The sequence below is a fragment of the Anomaloglossus baeobatrachus genome, chromosome 7 (assembly GCF_048569485.1).
Source record: "Anomaloglossus baeobatrachus isolate aAnoBae1 chromosome 7, aAnoBae1.hap1, whole genome shotgun sequence".
NCBI lineage: Eukaryota > Metazoa > Chordata > Amphibia > Anura > Aromobatidae > Anomaloglossus > Anomaloglossus baeobatrachus.
The window spans coordinates 55,727,545-55,748,338 of record NC_134359.1 but is presented as its reverse complement, the minus strand read 5'-3'; the positions used below and the strand labels follow the sequence as shown (position 1 = coordinate 55,748,338).

Genomic DNA, 20,794 nt, shown 5'->3' with positions numbered 1-20,794 from the left:
GCCTTCAGAGTGTTCACCGCCTGAAAGAGTGCATCGGCTCGCTCGGGGGGCGGAGATGTTCTGAAGAAACGAGTCGGAGGACGAGAACAGAGCTCTATCCTGTAACCGTGAGACAGAATGTCTCTCACCCATCGGTCTTGGACATGTGGCCACCAGGCGTCACAAAAGCGGGAGAGCCTGCCACCGACCGAGGATGCGGTTTGGGGAGGCCGAAAGTCATGAAGAGGCCGCCTTGGGGGCGGTTCCTCCGGCGGTCTTTTTAGGACGTGACTTAGACCGCCATGCAGAAGAGTTCCTCTGGCCCTTCTCTGACCTGTTGGACGTGGAGGAATGGGACCTGGCTGAGGGCCGAAAGGACTGAAACCTCGGTTGAATCTTTCGCTGCTGAGGTCTGTTTGGTTTAGACTGGGGTAAGGACGAGTCCTTTCCCTTGGATTGTTTAATAATTTCGTCCAATTGCTCGCCAAACAAACGGTCGCCAGAAAATGGCAAACCGGTTAAGAACTTCTTGGAAGCAGAGTCTGCCTTCCATTCGCGTAGCCACATGGCCCTGCGGACTGCCACTGAATTGGCGGATGCTACCGCTGTACGGCTCACCGAGTCGAGGACGGCGTTCATGGCGTAGGACGAAAAAGCCGACGCCTGAGAAGTCAAAGACACAACCTGCGGAGTAGAGGTACGTGTGACCGCATTAATCTCAGACAGACAAGCTGAGATAGCTTGGAGCGCCCACACGGCTGCGAATGCCGGAGCAAAAGACGCGCCTATGGCTTCATAGATGGATTTCGTCATGAGCTCTATTTGCCTGTCAGTGGCATCCTTGAGCGATGAGCCATCTGCCACTGATACTACGGATCTAGCCGCCAGCTTAGAGACTGGAGGATCCACTTTGGGACACTGAGCCCAACCCTTAACTACGTCAGGGGGGGGAAGGGGTAACGTGTGTCATTAAGGCGCTTAGTAAAGCGCTTGTCCGGACATGCTCTGTGCTTCTGGACAGCATCCCTGAAGTTAGAGTGATCGAAAAAAGCACTCAGTGTACGTTTGGGAAACCTAAACTGGTGTTTCTCCTGCTGTGAGGGAGACTCCTCTATAGGTGGAGTAGGAGGAGAAAGTTCTAGCACCTGGTTGATGGACGCTATAAGGTCATTTACTATGGCGTCCCCTTCAGGTGTATCAAGATTGAGAGCACCGTCAGGATCAGAGCCCTGAGCTGCGACCTCCGCTTCATCCTCCAGAGAGTCCTCATGCTGAGACCCTGAGCAGCGTGATGAAGTCGAGGAAGGTCCCCAGCGAGCCCGTTTAGCCGGTCTGGGACTGCGGTCCGAGTCGGAGTCCTCACCGTGGGACCTAGGTGTCACCTCAGGAGCAGTTTGCTGCGCCGACCGAGGGGGGCCTGGGGGCGATGAACGCACAGTGCCCTGTGTCTGTGTTACCGGTCTGGACTGCAAGGCTTCTAGTATCTTAGCAGACCATTTGTCCATAGACTGAGCCATGGATTGTGAAAGCGACTCAGAGAGTTTCTCAGCCAAAACTGCAAACTCTGTCCCTGCCACCTGGACAGTGGAAGCCGGCGGTTCTACCTGAGCCGAGGGTCCCACCAGTGCCTGAGGCTCCGGCTGAGTGAGTGCCACAGGGGCCGAGCATTGCACACAATGAGGGTAGGTGGAACCTGCAGGTAACAGCCGCACAAGAGGTACAGGTTGCAAAATAAGCCTGTGCCTTGGCACCCTTGCTCTTTGCGGACGACATGCTGTTGTCTCCTCTTAGAGTAATCAGTGAGGGTATATAGCCAAAGGCCAATAATGCGGCCGAACAGAGAAATGTATACAAATATATATATATATATATATATATATATATATATATATATATATATATATATATATATATATATATATATATATATATATATATATATATATATATATATATACATATACACACACTTCGGCACCCAGGGGGGCCAGCACCTGGAAACCGGTGCGGCTTACCGACCGCCCAAAGCGGTTGTGTGTCCACCAGATTCCCTGCCTGGGCCTCCCAGCCCTACAGAGCTCGTTCTGTATTCCTCCACCTGCAGAAGTGATATAACAATGGCTGCCAGCGTTCTCAGAGGAGGAGGGGGCCGTGGGCGTGACTCAAAGTGCGGGAATCTGGTGCCCCACAGTGCTCAGTGAGGGGGGAGGAGGATACCTAAGTATGCTCCAGCCCTCACAGCCGACGTGCAGTCGAGCGTCCCGCCCTTACCCCTGACTGGCAGGCCCGGGGGCGGGAGTATATTGTACTAGGCCGCAGAAGCCGGGGACTAAATTTAATAACGCGGCCGGCAAACAAGCGCGGTCGGCGCGGTAGTCCCGGCGTCACCACAAACACAGCAGCCGCTGCAGTGTCTGTTACACAGGCGCTCCATGCGCCGTCCCCAAGGGGACACAGAGTACCTCTTAGAAGCAGGGCCTGTCCCTGATGATGCCCAGTCTCCTGTCCGTCAGATTCCCCCAGGGGCTGCGGAGGGAGCCCGGTCCCAGTGCATGGTGACCGGTTAGGATCCCACTTCTCCCAGAGCCTCTAAGGGATGGGGAAGGAAAACGGCATGTGGCTCCAGCCTTTGTACCCGCAATGGGTACCTCAACCTTAACAGCACCGCCGACCTCAGTGGGGTGAGAAGGGAGCATGCCGGGGGCCCTGTGAGGGGCCCTCTTTTCTTCCATCCGATAAAGTCAGCAGCTGCTGCTGACTAAATGTGGAGCTTGCGTGAATGTGTGCCTCCTTCAACACAAAGCATAAAACTGATGGGCCCGTGATGCACGGGAGGGTGTATAGGCAGAGGGGAGGGGTTACACTTTTTAAAGTGTAATACTTTGTGTGGCCTCCGGAGGCAGAAGCTATACACCCAATTGTCTGGGTCTCCCAATGGAGCGACAAAGAAATACCCTCTAACCTTTTCAGGTGACCTTCTGTGATCTTCTGAATGCACATGTCCAACGTTTCACTACGTTTTGTACAACTTGCTGTTCTCTAACAAGGAGCTTAATGGCAAAATTCACAACACGTGTTTGCTCCATAAATTACCAAATACATTTTGGGGTTCAATTAGAATTGGTATTAAAGAGTCCTCCTCATCCTGCTGTTCACACTTTGACGTCATGAGACCAAGAAGAAACCTAACCATTGATCAACAGTATCTCGCCATTTTGAGGCTTCAAGCAGGATGTTCTCAGACGGAAGTGGCCATTGAGCTTACAGTGTCATAACCAGGTTGTAACAGAGATACAGAGAGACTGGAGGAGTCAGAGAAAGGCAGAGAAGTGGACATCCTTTGGCCACATCGTACACTGAGGTCCGCTTCAATGATGAATGCAAGACAACGCCAGGCATATTTTAGAAAGGTGAGAGGCAACAAAGTGTCACGCCAGCCCATTCTAAACCATTTACATCCGTGTGGTCTGCGTGCTGGACGACCTGCAAGGAACCTGACCACACCACCGAGAACAGGCATCATCGTCCTGCTGGTAGAGGGACCAGTGCCCTCAGTGCTGTTCACTGATGAAACTTGATTCACGCTGAGCAAAAATGATGGCCACCAACGAGTTTGTACACAACAACGAGAGCGCTATGTTGTCAGCCACTGTTGTCACCAGACGAGGCTTTGGTGGTGGTGATCTTACAATGTGGGCAAATGTGTCTAGATAATATAGAACTGCCCTACACTTTGTAAATGGTACAGTGACAGCCCCTACTACAGGAATAATAATTATTGCAGTCATTGTGCCTATGCATGAACAACACAGGCCTAATATCTTCATGGACGACAACGTTCCAGCTCGTCGAGGTCACATCATTAGAGTACGGCTGCTGGAGACTGGGGGACCTCAAATGGAGCGGCTGCATTTTCTCCAGACCTGAATCCCATAGAAAACCTATGGAATCAGCTTAGTCATGTAGGGGTCATAACTCTGTACCCCAGAACCTCCATGAAAGGAGGGCTGCCCTTCAAGAGTGGGATACCATGCCTCTGCAGACAATAACTCCACTTGTGACTAGCAGGAGACGTCATTGTCAGCTGTAACTGATGCTCAAGGCCACATGACAACTTATTGAGACGTTGACATTTTGGGGGGTATACCCACCATTGTTGTTGACTTTTGTTTCCATATATTGTTTGAGATGAGGAAATCACCATTACATGTTTCTACTTAAAGGGAACCTGAAACCACTTTTTTCGGCCTATAAGCTGCGGCCACCACCACCGGGCTCTTATATACAGCATTCTAACGTGCTGTATATAAGAGCCAAGGCCGGGGGTATAACATAAAAAAACACTTTATAATACTTACCTAACAGTCGCATGTGGGCCTTATGGGCGTCTCCGTTGTCCGGTGCTGGCGCCGCCTCTTTTGGCCATCTTTGTTCTCCTTCTTCTCTAGCCGTGGTGCATGACGGGTCCGACGTCATCCACACTCGCCGGCATTCAGGTCCTGAGCAGGCGCACTTTGATCTGCCCTGAGCAGGGCAGATCAAAGTATTGTAGTGCGCCTGCGCAGGACCGGCGAGTGTGTATGACGTAGACGCATCATGCACCCAGGCTTCAGAAAGAGGACGAAGAAAGACGAAAGAGGAGGCGCCGACACCGGACAACGGAGACGCCCATAAGGCCCAGCGCGCGACCGTTAGGTAAGTATTATAAAGTGTTTTTCTTTGTCGCTCCTTATTGGGAGACCCAGACAATTGGGTGTATAGCTATGCCTCCGGAGGCCACACAAAGTATTACACTAAAAGTGTAAAGCCCCTCCCCTTCAGCCTATACACCCCCCGTACTGCTACGGGCTCATCAGTTTTTATGCTTTGTGCGAAGGAGGTCAGACATCCACGCATAGCTCCACAGCTTAGTCAGCAGCAGCTGCTGACTATGTCGGATGGAAGAAAAGAGGGCCCATAACAGGGCCCCCAGCATGCTCCCTTCTCACCCCACTCTTGTCGGCGGTGTGGTTAAGGTTGAGGTATCCATTGCGGGTACGGAGGCTGGAGCCCACATGCTGCTTTCCTTCCCCATCCCTCAATTAGGGCTCTGGGTGAAGTGGGATCCCATCGGTCTCCAGGCACAGGAGACCGTGCTCCATCCACAGCTCCTGAGGACCCTGCTGGATAGGAGCCGAGTATCGTTCAGGGACATGGCCCTGCTACTTGGAGGTACTCTGTGTCCCCGTGGGGACCGCGCACAGCAACACTCCAGCATTGCTGGGTGTGCTAGTGCACCGGGGACAGCAGCGCTGGCTGCATTTGTGCCACTATACACTTCAGCGTCGCTGAGTGTGTTTGTGTCTTTCTTCCCGCCCCCAGCCCTGCCAGTCAGGGGAAGGGCGGGACGCTGTACAGGTCGGCAGCACTGAGGGCTGGAGCATGCTTTGCATACTCCACCCCCCTCACTCTGCACAGTGGGGCACCAGTTCCCGCACTTTTCTGGGTCACGCCCACGGCTCCCTCCTCTCTTCAGGACGCTGGCAGCCATTCCTCTCAGCTCTGCTAACGCTGGAGAGGAGAGACAAGCTCAAAGAGACCCAGGCAGGAATTCTGGTGCCCACACAAACGCTTTGCGCAGGCGGTAAGCAGCACCTGTGGTGCTGGCCCCACTAGTGCAGAAGTGTATTTATAGTTTATATGATTATAGTCTATACTTTACACTGTATGGTGCACTGTTGATTTGTGGCTATATACCCTCCTGTATTGCTCAGAGGAGACAACAGCATGTCGTCCACAAATAGCAAGGGTGCCAAGGCACTGACTTACTATGCTGCCTGTGCAGCATGTACGGCTATACTGCCGGCAGGTTCCACTGACCCTCATTGTGTGCAATGCTCGGCCCCTGTGGCACTTTCTCAGCCGGAGCCTCTGCTAGGGGTGGCCCAGGGAGAACCACCTGTTAACAGTGTCACAGGTGAATGGGACGGAGTTTGCAGTTTTTACTGAAAGACTTTCTGAGACTATGGCTAAGATATTAGAAGCCTTGCAGTCCAGGCCGGCATCTCAAGCCATGGGCACTGTGCAATCATTGCACCCTGGTCCCCCTCAGTTGGAACAGCAATGTCTTCCTGGGGTGTCTCAATCCTGAAGCCGCTCTCAACCTTGATACTCCTGATGGGGACGCCATAGTGAATGATCTTATTGCGTCCATCAATGAAATGTTGAATATTTCTCCCTCAGCTCCTCCTGTGGAGGAGTCAGCTTCTCAGCAGGAGAAATTCCGTTTCAGGTTTCCCAAGCGTACAAAGAGTATGTTTCTGGACCACTCTGACTTCAGAGAGGCAGTCCAGAAACACCGAACTTATCCAGATAAGCGTTTTTCCAAGCGCCTTAAGGATACACGTTCCCCTTTTCCCCCCTGACGTGGTCAAGGGCTGGACTCAGTGTCCCAAGGTGGATCCTCCAATCTCCAGACTGGCGGCTAGATCCATAGTTGCAGTGGAAGATGGAGCTTCACTCAAGGATGCCACTGACAGACAGATGGAGCTCTGGTTGAAATCCATCTATGAAGCTATCGGCGCGTCTTTTGCTCCAGCATTCGCAGCCGTATGGGCACTCCAAGCTATCTCAGCTGGTCAGGCGCAAATTGACGCACTCACACGTACGTCTGCGCCGCAGGTGGCGTCCATAACCTCTCAAACGTCGGCATTTGCGTCCTACGCTATTAATGCTGTCCTGGACTCTGCGACCCGTACGGCGGTTGCAGCCGTCAATTCGGTGGCAATACGCAGGGCCTTGTGGCTGCGGGAATGGAAGGCAGATTCGGCTTCCAAAAAGTGCTTAACTGGATTGCCATTTTCTGGCGACCGTTTGTTTGGTGAGAGATTGGATGAAATCATCAAACAATCCAAGGGAAAGGAAACATCCTTACCCCAGGCCAAACCAAAAACACCCCACAGAGGAGGGGACAGTCGAGGTTTCGGTCCTTTCGGGGTACGGGCAGGTCCCAATTCTCCTCGTCCAAAAGGCCTCAGAAGGATCAGAGGAACTCCGACGCATGGCGGTCTAAATCACGCCCTAAAAAGACCGCCGGAGGTGCCGCTACCAAGGCGGCTTCCTCATGACTTACGGCCTCCTCACACCGCATCCTCGGTCGGTGGCAGGCTCTCCCGCTTTTGCGACACCTGGCTGCCACAAGTAAAAGACCGTTGGGTGAGAGACATTTTGTCTCACGGTTACAGGATAGAGTTCAGCTCTCGTCCTCCGACTCGATTCTTCAGAACATCTCCGCCTCCCGAGCGAGCCGAGGCTCTTCTGCAGGCGGTGGGCATTCTGAAGGCAGAAGGAGTGGTGGTCCCGGTCCCTCTTCAGCAACAGGGTCACGGTTTCTACTCCAACCTGTTTGTGGTTCCAAAGAAGGACGGGTCCTTCCGTCCTGTTTTGGACCTAAAACTGCTCAACAAACACGTAAGGACCAGGCGGTTCCGGATGGAATCCCTCCGCTCCGTCATCGCCTCAATGTCCCAAGGAGATTTCCTAGCATCGATCGATATCAAGGATGCTTATCTCCACGTACCAATTGCTCCAGAGCATCAGCGCTTCTTGCGCTTCGCCATAGGAGACGAACACCTTCAGTTCGCGGCACTGCCGTTCGGCCTGGCGACAGCCCCAAGGGTTTTCACCAAGGTCATGGCTACAGTAGTTGCGGTCCTCCACTCTCAGGGTCACTCAGTGATACCTTACTTAGACGATCTGCTGGTCAAGGCACCCTCTCAAGAGGCATGCCAACACAGCCTCAACGTTACTCTGGAGATTCTCCAGAGTTTCGGGTGGATCATCAATTTTCCAAAGTCAAATCTGACACCGGCCCAATCGCTGACATATCTTGGCATGGAGTTTCATACTCTTCCAGCGATAGTGAAGCTTCCGCTGGACAAACAGCGTTCACTACAGACAGGGGTACAATCTCTCCTTCAAGGTCGGTCACACCCCTTGAGGCGCCTCATGCACTTCCTGGGGAAGATGGTGGCAGCAATGGAAGCAGTCCCTTTCGCGCAGTTTCACCTGCGTCCTCTTCAATGGGACATCCTACGCAAGTGGGACAGGAGGCCGACGTCCCTAGACAGGAACGTCTCCCTCTCTCAAGCAACCAAAGCTTCCCTTCGGTGGTGGCTTCTTCCCACCTCATTATTGAAAGGAAAATCCTTCCTACCCCCATCCTGGGCGGTGGTCACGACGGACGCGAGCCTGTCAGGGTGGGGAGCAGTTTTTCTCCACCACAGGGCTCAGGGTACGTGGACTCAGCAAGAGTCCTCACTTCAGATCAATGTTCTGGAGATCAGGGCAGTGTATCTTGCCCTAAAAGCGTTCCAGCAGTGGCTGGAAGGCAAGCAGATCCGAATTCAGTCGGACAACTCCACAGCGGTGGCTTACATCAACCACCAAGGTGGGACACGCAGTCGGCAAGCCTTCCAGGAAGTCCGGCGGATTCTGCTGTGGGTGGAAGCCACAGCATCCACCATATCCGCAGTTCACATCCCGGGCGTAGAAAACTGGGAAGCAGACTTTCTCAGTCGCCAGGGCATGGACGCAGGGGAATGGTCCCTTCACCCGGACGTGTTTCAGGAGATCTATTGCCGCTGGGGGATGCCGGACGTCGACCTAATGGCGTCACGGCACAACAACAAGGTCCCAACATTCATGGCTCGATCTCAAGATCACAGAGCTCTGGCGGCAGACGCCTTAGTTCAGGATTGGTCGCAGTTTCAGCTTCCTTATGTGTTTCCTCCTCTGGCTATGTTGCCCAGAGTGTTACGCAAGATAAGGGCCGACTGCCGCCGCGCCATCCTCGTCGCTCCAGACTGGCCGAGGAGGTCGTGGTACCCGGATCTGTGGCATCTCACGGTCGGCCAACCGTGGGCACTGCCAGACCGACCAGATTTGCTATCTCAAGGGCCGTTTTTCCATCTGAATTCTGCGGCCCTCAACCTGACTGTGTGGCCATTGAGTCCTGGATCCTAGCGTCTTCAGGATTATCTCAAGAGGTCATTGCCACTATGAGACAGGCTAGGAAACCAACGTCCGCCAAGATTTCCTCCCTAAGGTGGTATCCCCTTTTCATCTCAATCAGGACATCTCCTTACCCTCGTTTTGTCCTCATCCAGTTCACCAATGTGAAAAGGATTTGCACTTGTTAGATCTGGTGAGAGCACTCAGACTCTACATTTCTCGTACAGCGCCCCTGCGCCGCTCCGATGCACTCTTTGTCCTTGTCGCTGGCCAGCGTAAAGGGACACAAGCTTCCAAATCAACCCTGGCTCGGTGGATCAAGGAACCAATTCTCGAAGCTTACCGTTCCTCGGGGCTTCCGGTTCCCTCAGGACTGAAGGCCCATTCTACCAGGGCCGTGGGAGCGTCCTGGGCCTTGCGACACCAGGCTACGGCTCAGCAGGTGTGTCAGGCAGCTACCTGGTCGAGCCTGCACACTTTCACAAAACACTATCAGGTGCATACCTATGCTTCGGCAGATGCCAGCCTAGGTAGGCGAGTCCTTCAGGCGGCAGTTGCCCACCTGTAGGACGGAGCCGTTACGGCTCTATTATGAGGTATTATTTACCCACCCAGGGACTGCTTTTGGACGTCCCAATTGTCTGGGTCTCCCAATAAGGAGCGACAAAGAAGAAGGGAATTTTGTTTACTTACCGTAAATTCCTTTTCTTCTAGCTCCAATTGGGAGACCCAGCACCCGCCCCTGTTTTTGTATACACATGTTGTTCATGTTAAATGGTTTCAGTTCTCCGATATTCCTTCGGATTGAATTTACTTTAAACCAGTTTATAATTTTTTCCTCCTTCTGGCTTTTGCACCAAAACTGATGAGCCCGTAGCAGTACAGGGGGTGTATAGGCTGAAGGGGAGGGGCTTTACACTTTTAGTGTAATACTTTGTGTGGCCTCCGGAGGCATAGCTATACACCCAATTGTCTGGGTCTCCCAATTGGAGCTAGAAGAAAAGGAATTTACGGTAAGTAAACAAAATTCCCTTCTTTATGTTCTATCCCCGGCCTGGGTTCTTATATGCAGCATGCTAGAATGCTGTATATAAGAGCACGATGGTGGTGGCCGCAGCTTATAGGCCAAAAAAGTTGTGACCGGTTCCCTTTAAATGTCCGACTGTCATGATAAAATATCTCTGTAGCGTGAACTTTTTTGGTTTTCCATAAATTTCACCCGAAAGGCAAATATCCCAAACTTTATGTGAGTAGTGTACATGAATTTTGCCTCTACACTAATAGCAATGATGGCGAGTGACGTATGGGGTGATGAGGTGACGGAGTGGAAGTAACAAGGATATTTCGGCCTTACACTGATGCTTACTGGGAAAGTTCCCAGCTGCTCTTGAAGCTCCTCCACCTCTTTGATGAGCTCTCTCATGCTCTTGTTTCCGTGACTCTGCCAGGGGCTCCTCTCTACATTGTTTCCAGGAAAGCAAGGAAGGACGCTATTAGCAAATTGCCTGCAGAGAGGACATGTAAATTCGCCTTTGTCAACAGAAAAGCCCGGGAGGACCTGGTCATTCTGCAAAAAAACAGACATGAAAGCGACGGGTCAGCAATTTAGGAATGAACGGATGTAAAAAGCTGCACATAAAACACAAATCCTGCCCTTACATAATCTATTAATAGGAAAATATTACAGATGATGTTCTTATCTTAGCATGTGCGATTAAAAGGAAAATCATCCATGGCTTAAATATAGTTCTTATGTTTAAAAAAAATTCTTAAAAATATTGTTTATGTCACTATTTTTGAAAATCTGAAATCTTGGGAATTTTCATATATAAAATATATAAAATATATATATATATATAAATATATATATATATTATATAAAATATATATATATATATAAAATATATATATATATATATATATATATATATATATATATAAAATATATATATATATATATATAAATATATATAATATATATATAATTATATATTTTTTTTTTATATATATATATATATATATATATATATATATATATATATATATACACACATACATATACACATACATACATACACATATATACACACGTATATATATATATATATATATATATATATATATATATATATATACACATACACACACACATATATATTTATTACAGGCATGTAAGAAAGCTGTGCAACTTACTCGTAAGGACTCCATGTAGGATTTATGGCAGTCTATATGGAGCGTGTGGCCACATGTTTGTACATACACTCCTCCTTCCCATCCTATCGATACAGACTGGAGACAGGAACTCTGGATACAGGAAAAAATAAGAAGGGAGGAAAGAGCGTTAGTAAGTCACAATACAACCGAAATAAAATATACAAATAAAAAAAAAATTTTAGGGAAATTTTTTTTAATAAAATTATATATTATATATATATATATATACACACACACACATATAAAAAATGTGTATGTATATATATATATATATATATATGTGTATAAACATATATATATGTATATAAATATGTATATATATGTATATATTATATACATATACATATATATTATACACATTTATGTGCATATATATATATATATATATATATATATACATATACACACATTTATATACATATATACACATTTATATATATATATATATATATATACATATTTATATACATATTTATATGCATATATATTTATATACATACATTATATATATACACATATTTATATGCATATATATTTATATACATACATTATATATATATACATACATACATACACACACATATACATACACACACATTTTTTATATATATATATATATATATATATATATATATATATATATATATATATATATATACACATACATACATGTACATACATGCGCGCTCTCACACACACACCCCTACCTGCATACATATACATATACACACACATGCGTGCATACAAGTACAAATTAAATACAAAATACAATGTTATTACTTGGTAACTTAAGTTTCTTTTTTGTGTAACGTAACTTACCAAGTTATAACATTGTATTTTGTATTTAATTTCTATTGCTGAAAAATCAAACTGTGTTGAAATCGATTGAGAATAGTTCAATGTACAATATACACTCATTTTTTTGCCTGCCTTCAGAGAACAGTCTGGAGCCATTAATAACTCAGTTTTTGGCTTCTGAATGTAACATAAGTTACCATGGAATGACCCAGTAAGGAAAAGGAAATTCATACATTCATACTGAAATGGAAAGCATTTCTGCTGCGTTATCATACAGACACTGATATAATGAAACTATATAATAACTAGAAGGTGGCCCGATTCTACGCATCGGGTATTCTAGAATTTACGTATTGTGTAGTTCATGTATGATTTTTATATATATATCTATCTATCTATATATATATAGATATATATATAGATGTTGTTGTGTGTAGTTACCAAGTGTTTGTGTAGGGGTTGTACATGTTCTGGGTGTTGTCTGGGTGTGGCGGGGGGTGAGAGCGGTGTTGTTTGTGTGTTGCGTTGTTTGTGGAGCGCTGTGTGTCTGTAGCGTTGTGTGTGTGTGTTGCGCGGTTTGTGTGTGTGTGGTGTGTTTTGGGGGGAGGTATGTTTTGTGCAATGTGTGTGTTGTGTGGTATGTGCGTATATTTGTGTGTGCAGCGTTGTCTGTGTGTGGGTGTCTGTGTAGGGCAGTTGTTTGTGGTTCCCAGTGTGTGTGTGTGTGTGTGTGTGTGTGGTGTGTTGTGCAGTGCGCGCGCGCGCGTGTGTGTGTGTGTGTGTGTGTGTGTGTGTGTGTGTGTGTGTGTGTGTGTGTGTGTGTTGGGGGGAGGTGTGCACTCCCCATCGTGCTCCATCCCCTATGCTGCGCACCCCCCATCGTGCTACATCTCCCATCCTGCGCACTCCCAAACGTGCTCCATCCGCCATGCTGCGCACTCCCAAACGTGCTCCATCCGCCATGCTGCGCACTCCCAAACGTGCTCCATCCCCCATGCTGCGCACTCCCAAACGTGCTCCATCCCCCATGCTGCGCACTCCCAAACGTGCTCCATCCGCCACGCTGCGCACTCCCCATCGTGCTCCATCTCCCACGCTGCGCACTCCCAAACGTGCTCCATCCGCCATGCTGCGCACTCCCAAACGTGCTCCATCCGCCATGCTGCGCACTCCCAAACGTGCTCCATCCGCCATGCTGCGCACTCCCAAACGTGCTCCATCCCCCATGCTGCGCACTCCCAAACGTGCTCCATCCGCCACGCTGCGCACTCCCCATCGTGCTCCATCTCCCATGCTGCGCACTCCCAAACGTGCTCCATCCGCCATGCTGCGCACTCCCAAACGTGCTCCATCCGCCATGCTGCGCCAGCATCAGCCTCTCTACCCGCAGCATCAGCCTCTCTGCCCGCAGCATCAGCCTCTCTCCTCCCAGCATCAGCCTCTCTGTCCCCAGCATCAGCCTCTCTCCTCCCAGCATCAGCCTCTCTGTCCCCAGCATCAGCCTCTCTGCCCGCAGCATCAGCCTCTCTCCTCCCAGCATCAGCCTCTGTCCCCAGCATCAGCCTCTCTCCTCCCAGCATCAGCCTCTCTGTCCCCAGCATCAGCCTCTCTGTCCCCAGCATCAGCCTCTCTGTCCCCAGCATCAGCCTCTCTGTCCCCAGCATCAGCCTCTCTGTCCCCAGCATCAGCCTCTCTGTCCCCAGCATCAGCCTCTCTGTCCCCAGCATCAGCCTCTCTGTCCCCAGCATCAGCCTCTCTGTCCCCAGCATCAGCCTCTCCATCCCAGCCTTCCCCAGGATCAGCCTCCTCCAGCACGCCATGCTCCTCTGCCGACACTCACACACCCGATCGCATACACTCACGCACACACACATTGACGATATTGCACATACGCGCTCATACTCACACCATCCGGAGATACCACATGCTTCTGGCCATGTGATCCTCCGACAGGTCCTGGAAGGTCACAACAGCACAGTATCGAGGCCGAGAAGCAAGCGATATCGCCGGATGCTGTGAGTGTGTGGATGCGATGTGATGTATGTGTGATGTATGTGTGATGTATGTGTGAGGTGTGTGTGAGGTGTGTGTGAGGTGTGTGTGAGGTGTGTGTGAGGTGTGTGTGAGGTGTGTGTGAGAGTGAGTGTGAGCCGATGTACACTGGTAACTATGATACACATCGGGTAACCAAGGGACCTTAGTTACCCGATGTGTATAATGGTTAACAGCGTTCACGGGCTCCGTGAAGATCCCAGCATCGCAAGGTTATGTCTGGCGCTGCTGGGATCGTGACGGAGCCGGTGTAGAAGCAAGCGATATCCCAGGATGTTGTGAGTGTGTGGATGTGATGTGTGAGGTGTGTGTGAGAGTGAGTGTGATCTGATGTGTGTGTGTGTACTCACCTGGGAGTCGGGGTCCGTGTCAGTTGGGGATTGCGTGCGGGGGGCGTGGCCAGAGCGAGCGTGCATTGCGTGAGGGGGCGGGGCCTGCAGAGAGCCGGGGCGAGAGGCCAATCCGTGGGGGGGGGGCGGGGCCATGGCGAGCCCAGCGGCCAATCAGCTTTGTGTCACCGTAAGGACACAATTTTGGAGCATGACAGACAGACAGACAGACAGACAGAATAAGGCAATTATATATATAGATAATAATCTTTATTTCTATAGTGCTGACATATTCCGCAGCACGTTACAATTCAGAGGTTCATATACAAGCAACGAAGACAACCCTGCTCGTGAGAGCTTACAATCTACAATGAGTTGGGAGGACGACAGGGTACAGGTGCATATTTACAATGACGGTCCAGCCATCTCAAAGAAAGAAATGGTAGATAAAGGCTGCCTGAACCAGTCAGTCAATCTTTGAGTTGCTTTTGGGTGCGGTGTGGCTTGACAGAGTTATGTTGGGAGAAGTCGTGGAGAGGGGCTATTTGGACTTAATTCGATTAGGGACTGTGATAGGCCACCCTAAAAAGATGTTTTTAGAGACCGTCTGAAGCTGAGTAAGTTGTGATTTGTCCTAACTTCTTGGGGTAGAGCGTTCCAGAGGATTGGTACAGCTCGGGAGAAGTCTTGGATCCGGGAGTGGGAGGTTCAGACTAGTGGGGATGTTAGCCGAACGTTGTTTGCGGAGCATAGAGAATGGGTGGGGTGATAGACAGAGAGGAGGGTGGAGATGTAGGGGGTGCCGCACTGTGGAGAGCTTTGTGGGTGAGAACAAGCAGTTTGAATTGGATCCTGTGATATATGGGCAGCCAGTGCAATGACTGGCACAGAGCAGAGGCATCCGAGGAGCGGTTAGCCAGATAGGTGACCCTGGCTGCAGCATTAAGGATGGACTGTAGAGGAGAGAGTCTAGTCTATATGAAACCTTTCACGTTATCGGAATGGTACCTACTAGAGGGCATAAGTGGCATATTGGGGAAGTTGAAAGTTCCTGCAGACAATCAGGGGACAGGGGGCCCCAAGTAATAGCAGAATCAGGCTATGTGCGCACGTGTGCGCTCTGCACTGCACCTAAAAGGTGCGCTTCAGAGCGCAGCTGAAAAGCTCCGTTCTGAAGCGCATGGTGCTGGCAGAGAACGTGTGCTCTGCCTGCAGCTCCTGCCGTAGACAGCAGGGGCTGCCGGCAAAGCGCACGGAAGAAGTGACATGTCACTTCTTAGAATGCGCGCTTCGGGCAGCAGCCGAAGCGCTGCGCTCCAAGACGCCACGTGCGCACGGCCCCTGCACAATCTCCATAGACTGTGCAGGGGACGCAGGACGCATGCAGTTACGCTGCGCTACAAAGCGCAGCGTAACTGCATGAATTACGCAACGTGCGCACATAGCCTAAGGATGTAAGAGTTTGAGACTGTGCTCTTGAAGAAAAGGATGGGCGTTAATGTGCTATTGAAACAGAAAAAGGATCTCCCTACGTGTATTGGGGGAGGGCTGGGGTAGTTTAACAATTTGTAATTCAGTTGAGGTTGGAAATTACGAAGGATTGCGTATCTGAAAGGTGATATTGTCATGAGTATTGCTTTTATCAAACCCATGTTTTGCTTTAATATAAAAATAAAAATTATTGCTAAAAAAAAAAACAAAAAAAAACACCCCATCCAGGGTTGACAGTTTTAGGGTTCATGGCAGTGATAGGGGCCTAATGAAGGCCAACAGAGGAAACAATAAAAATCAATAAATGACATCCCACTTATTTCTTGTCTGTAGGAGACACAGAGTGACAGGTACGGTGCAGAAATGGAAACCGCTCCGACACTCCCATATGATTTAGAAAGCAGCAAGAACAAATCAACTAGGAACAGCATGGGAGTAATGGCCGCGGTTTGCACATCAGCCAAGCTGTGGGAGGTTTGCCGCTTTCCGCACTTATTTCCGAATGAAGGCTGTTTTTTTTTTCCCTTATTTTTATCCAATCAGTAGTTCAATATTAAAGGCAGAAACTAAACGGGAAGAGATGTAATCATTAATAAATGTGCATAAATGATACAATGTAACCTTCTCTGCAATAAACCGGCAGGGGCACAACACTGAGGTATGCAAAATTTGCATTAAAAAAACCAAAAAAACAAAACAACAATACCGATGATGAAAATTAGACTAACGTCCCGATTGGAGGGTCTGCAACACCGTCTCTGACTCCATACGCTTCATAGTGGCTGTGCCTGGTATTACAGCTCAGTACTTTTCACGCAGCCACGCTGGAATGTAATGGGAATAGAAAAGGGTGCCGCGTGTCGGACCCCCACAGATCTGATACTGAAGGCCTATCCTAAAGACAGGTTGTCAATATCAAAGTGCTTGAAGACCCCTTTAAACAGGAAGAGTCCTCTCTTATCCCGGCCATATATGACACGGTCTCTATAAGATATGCAAAGGCAGATAAATGCATCTTCAAGTGCCCCAGTTTCTGGGGTCTGCATCTTGCAGCTTGTCTCAGTCTCCCTGTATATATTAATACCATAAGGCCATGCTCACAAGCTGTGGATCTGGTCACAAATCTTCATGTGTGAATTGCAGGTTTTTTGTTGCAGTTTTTACTCTAACAATTTATTAAACAGTGTGAAATCCGCCAAGAACAAGATTGCTGCAGATTTGAAATACACACGAGGTTTTCTTTTTCAGGTGCACGATTGTCGAATTGTAAGGTCAACTGCAAAATGCCTTTTTTTTTTTTTTAAAATAAAAAAATTGCAATATTTAAAATAAAAATGGAATTCAGTAAAAGTGACTAGTAGCTCCCAGCATCCACTCTAGAGGATGGAGCAACCCTAACCCTAAACCCACTAAATTAATTACCATATTTTTCAGTTTATAAGACGCACTTTTCCTTCCCAAAATTTGGGAGGAAAACGAGGGTTGCATCTTATGATGCAAATGTAGCTTACCGGGAAGCGGAGAATGGGTAATGTGCTGGCGGCGGTTGCGGTCGGGGGCTGTGCTGACGGTGGCAGTGTGGAGCTATGCTGGCGGCAGTGTGGAGCTGTGCTGGCGGAGGCAGTGTGGGGCTGTTCTGGCGGAGGCAGTGTGGGGCTGTTCTGGCGGAGGCAGTGTGGGGCTGTGCTGGCGGAGGCAGTGTGGGGCTGTGCTGGCGGAGGCAGTGTGGGGCTGTGCTGGCGGAGGCAGTGTGGGGCTGTGCTGGCGGAGGCAGTGTGGGGCTGTGCTGGCGGAGGCAGTGTGGGGCTGTGCTGGCGGAGGCAGTGTGGGGCTGTGCTGGCGGAGGCAGTGTGGGGCTGTGCTGGCGGAGGCAGTGTGGGGCTGTGCTGGCGGAGGCAGTGTGGGGCTGTGCTGGCGGCGGCTGCAGCGGGGGCTGTGCTGGCGGCGGCTGCAGCGGGGGCTGTGCTGGCGGCGGCAGTGTGGAGCTGTGCTGGCGGCAGTGTGGAGCTGTGCTGGCGGCAGTGTGGAGCTGTGCTGGCGGCAGTGTGGAGCTGTGCTGGCGGCGGCTGCAGCGGGGGCTGCGCTGGCGGCGGCTGCAGCGGGGGCTGTGCTGGTGGGGGCTGCAGGGGGGGGCTGTGCTGGCGGGGGCTGCAGCGGGGGACTGTGCTGGCGGCGGCTGCAGCAGCGGGGGCTGTGATGGCGGCGGCTGCAGCAGCGGGGGCTGTGTGGAGCAGGGCTGTGGGGCGGGTGAGATGCTCTGTCGGTGGTGCGCGCTTCAAATAATGGTGCCTGGAATCGGTGTGTGTGCAGATGGAGATCTCAGCTCAAGATCTCATCTGCGCACGCGCCACCTATGGCCCATTGATCTCCCAGCATCAGACATATGGAAAATGCGCCCAGAGGTGGCGCGTGTGCAGATGAGATCTCAGCTAGTCATTGAGCCGAAAACTCAATATGCGTATACGTAGACTCCGAGAGACATTTCTTCGAAGTCAGAGCATCTGTGACCTGCCGCACAGCCAGCATGGCCCCCCGCAGCCAACACAGCCTGCACCGCAGCATCGCCCTACTCCAGCACCGCTCTGTCTCCAGTGACCCCGCTCCACCACCTCCGCCCTCCGAAAAGACGCCACCGGAGATTTATTTTATACCTTTTCTCTCTCTAAATTTGGGGTGCGTCTTATAAAACGAAAAATACAGTATATAGAACAGCTATTAGGATGCACAACAAAATGTAAACAGACAAGTCGGCTTTTACTAAAGCATAAACAAAATATGTAACGTCCATGAACACTGGAAACCATCATGAAAACCCCATAAAGCTTGACCTGTGGCCGCTCAGGTTCTAGCACACTTCAAAGCCCTGAATTGCATTCTAGCGATCAATATACGGCCAGACCGCTTTCACAGAAGATTTTTGGCCACGATAATCGCACCCTGGCGATTCCATTTGTCACACACAGAAGAATACATCTGAAGAACAAACAATCCATATTCCTTTGACAGTAAATGATAAGCTGGACTTTTAAAGTCTCCGTGATCTACTGGAGGGCAGACGGAACAAGGCGAGCACAGAAGCCCGAGCCGCTGCAGACCGCCCGAGCCGCTGCAGACCACCCGAGCCGCTGAACCAAGTGACAGACTGCAGCAGTGCTGTAGACAATGGTGATCGGCTGCAGCAGTGCTGTAGACAATACATCACAGCTGCAGCCGATCACCAAAGGCAAGAGAAGCAATGGAGAAGCATCACTGGACAATAGGACAGTGAGTATCTGCTTATTTTTATTACTATTTTTATTTGAGATCTATGCATCTCCATGGTACAATACCTTTTTTTAACTTATAATATATATATATTTATTTATTTTTTTAACAGTTTATATATATATATATATATATATATATATATTTATTTATTATGTATGTAACTTTTGTCTGTTGTGGAAAAGTTCACAACATTAAAGGTATTTAAGAATCCCCCTCCATATCTTTACCAATGTGAATATATATGGACGGCAAACATAAGGTTACAGCTAAGTAAATGCTATTTCCCATCTGACCTTGATCGATCTGTGAGTCCATCCTATGTCCGGGCGTGTATAGGATCGATATTGGGCATTAGTAAACATATATGGTCTTCTACCAATTAAAACTCATTTTCCGGCGGTGTTAACAGTCATCGCACAAGGAGTCATACCGAAATCTCCTCTTGACCACGTCTAGCGAATGAGAGACTAATTGTTCCGAGTATCATACTCATAAATCTCAGCGCACCTCTACGTATGTTCGGCCGGTGATGGATGGCAGTACAGAGCCTAAAGCGACAGATCTCTTGAAATGAAACAGATGGGGAAAAACTAGCAAAGTGCCTCTCATTGAGCATGTCAGAGGTGTTCGAATAACACGGTGGTGGTGAAAAAGAAGGAGCGGGACTAAGAAAGCATGAGAACGATAAGCAAAAATTAGATATTTAAAAAGGGGCTGACTATGGGTCAGAGTTAATTTGATTTTGCTGCAGTTTTTTTTTTTTACCTTAAATGAAATCTGTCAGCAGGTTTTTGCTATGTAATCTTGCTGCAGCATGATGTAGGGAAGGAGACCCGGATTCCAGCGATGTATCACTTAATTTACTAGAATCCCAGTTTTCTCTGCTGCAGAGCTCGGAATGCCGAGCTGTGCATCACCCCGCCCACACTAATGAATGGCAGCTGTGTACATTGCATATTGATAGAAAGCTGTTAATCAGTGGTAGGGGCAGGGTTGGACAATTATGTACAAGGCAGCTTGTCGTGTATTGATAATCTCCTACTGATAAAACACAGATTTTATTGAAAAAACAAAAACATAGCCCAGTAAGTGACACGTCACTTGAATGAGTGTCTCAGCTCTTATCTCATGCTGTTCACAGATTACATAGCAAAAATCTGCTGACCGATTCCTTTTAAGAACAGCATGCTGACGACTGATCGTAACGGATCATAGTGGGACTCTTCCACCATAATTAGGAGTCTGTGTCTTAACAAAAAATTTGTTCTACAATCAGCAAAAAAGGCTTAATGGCCAAGCATCCAAGGAATAGTATGCCGAGCCAATGAATCATTCCAGTCTAGCACTTATTTCAGCAGTTGCACTTACAACAGCAGCATTTAACTACTAATCGCTTTCTTAAGTTGCCACTTTTATGTGTCGGAGCACTCCTTTTTCATAGACTAGAATACAAGCCAATATCTGAGACATAGTAGCCGCACTCACGTCATTGAAATGGCGCTGTAATATAGTGAGCCTGACGTCATGCGCTGCGGCACACGTTCCCTCCAGATAGATCTGCTCCTCTTCGCTGGTTGGAAGCTTCTTCGGTTCAGACAGTTTACGACGGTGTCCCAAAACTAAAAGGAGTTCAGAAACATGAAATCATTAAAGCAAAAAAAAATAATATATTA

The 20,794-nt window shown here is 49.0% G+C and overlaps 1 protein-coding gene across 1 annotated transcript in view; it reads right to left on the bottom strand.

Moving 5' to 3' along the window:
* The window catches only part of UBR3 (ubiquitin protein ligase E3 component n-recognin 3), a gene marked incomplete at its 5' end in the record, with an annotated part of 224,320 nt that overhangs the window by 74,937 nt on the left and 128,589 nt on the right, over positions 1 to 20,794 (bottom strand). Inside the window, 3 exons of the mRNA XM_075319687.1 lie at positions 10,325 to 10,537; positions 11,164 to 11,274; positions 20,607 to 20,740. Of these exons, the coding sequence (XP_075175802.1) occupies positions 10,325 to 10,537; positions 11,164 to 11,274; positions 20,607 to 20,740 (458 nt within the window). The remainder of the gene's footprint in view (positions 1 to 10,324; positions 10,538 to 11,163; positions 11,275 to 20,606; positions 20,741 to 20,794) is intronic.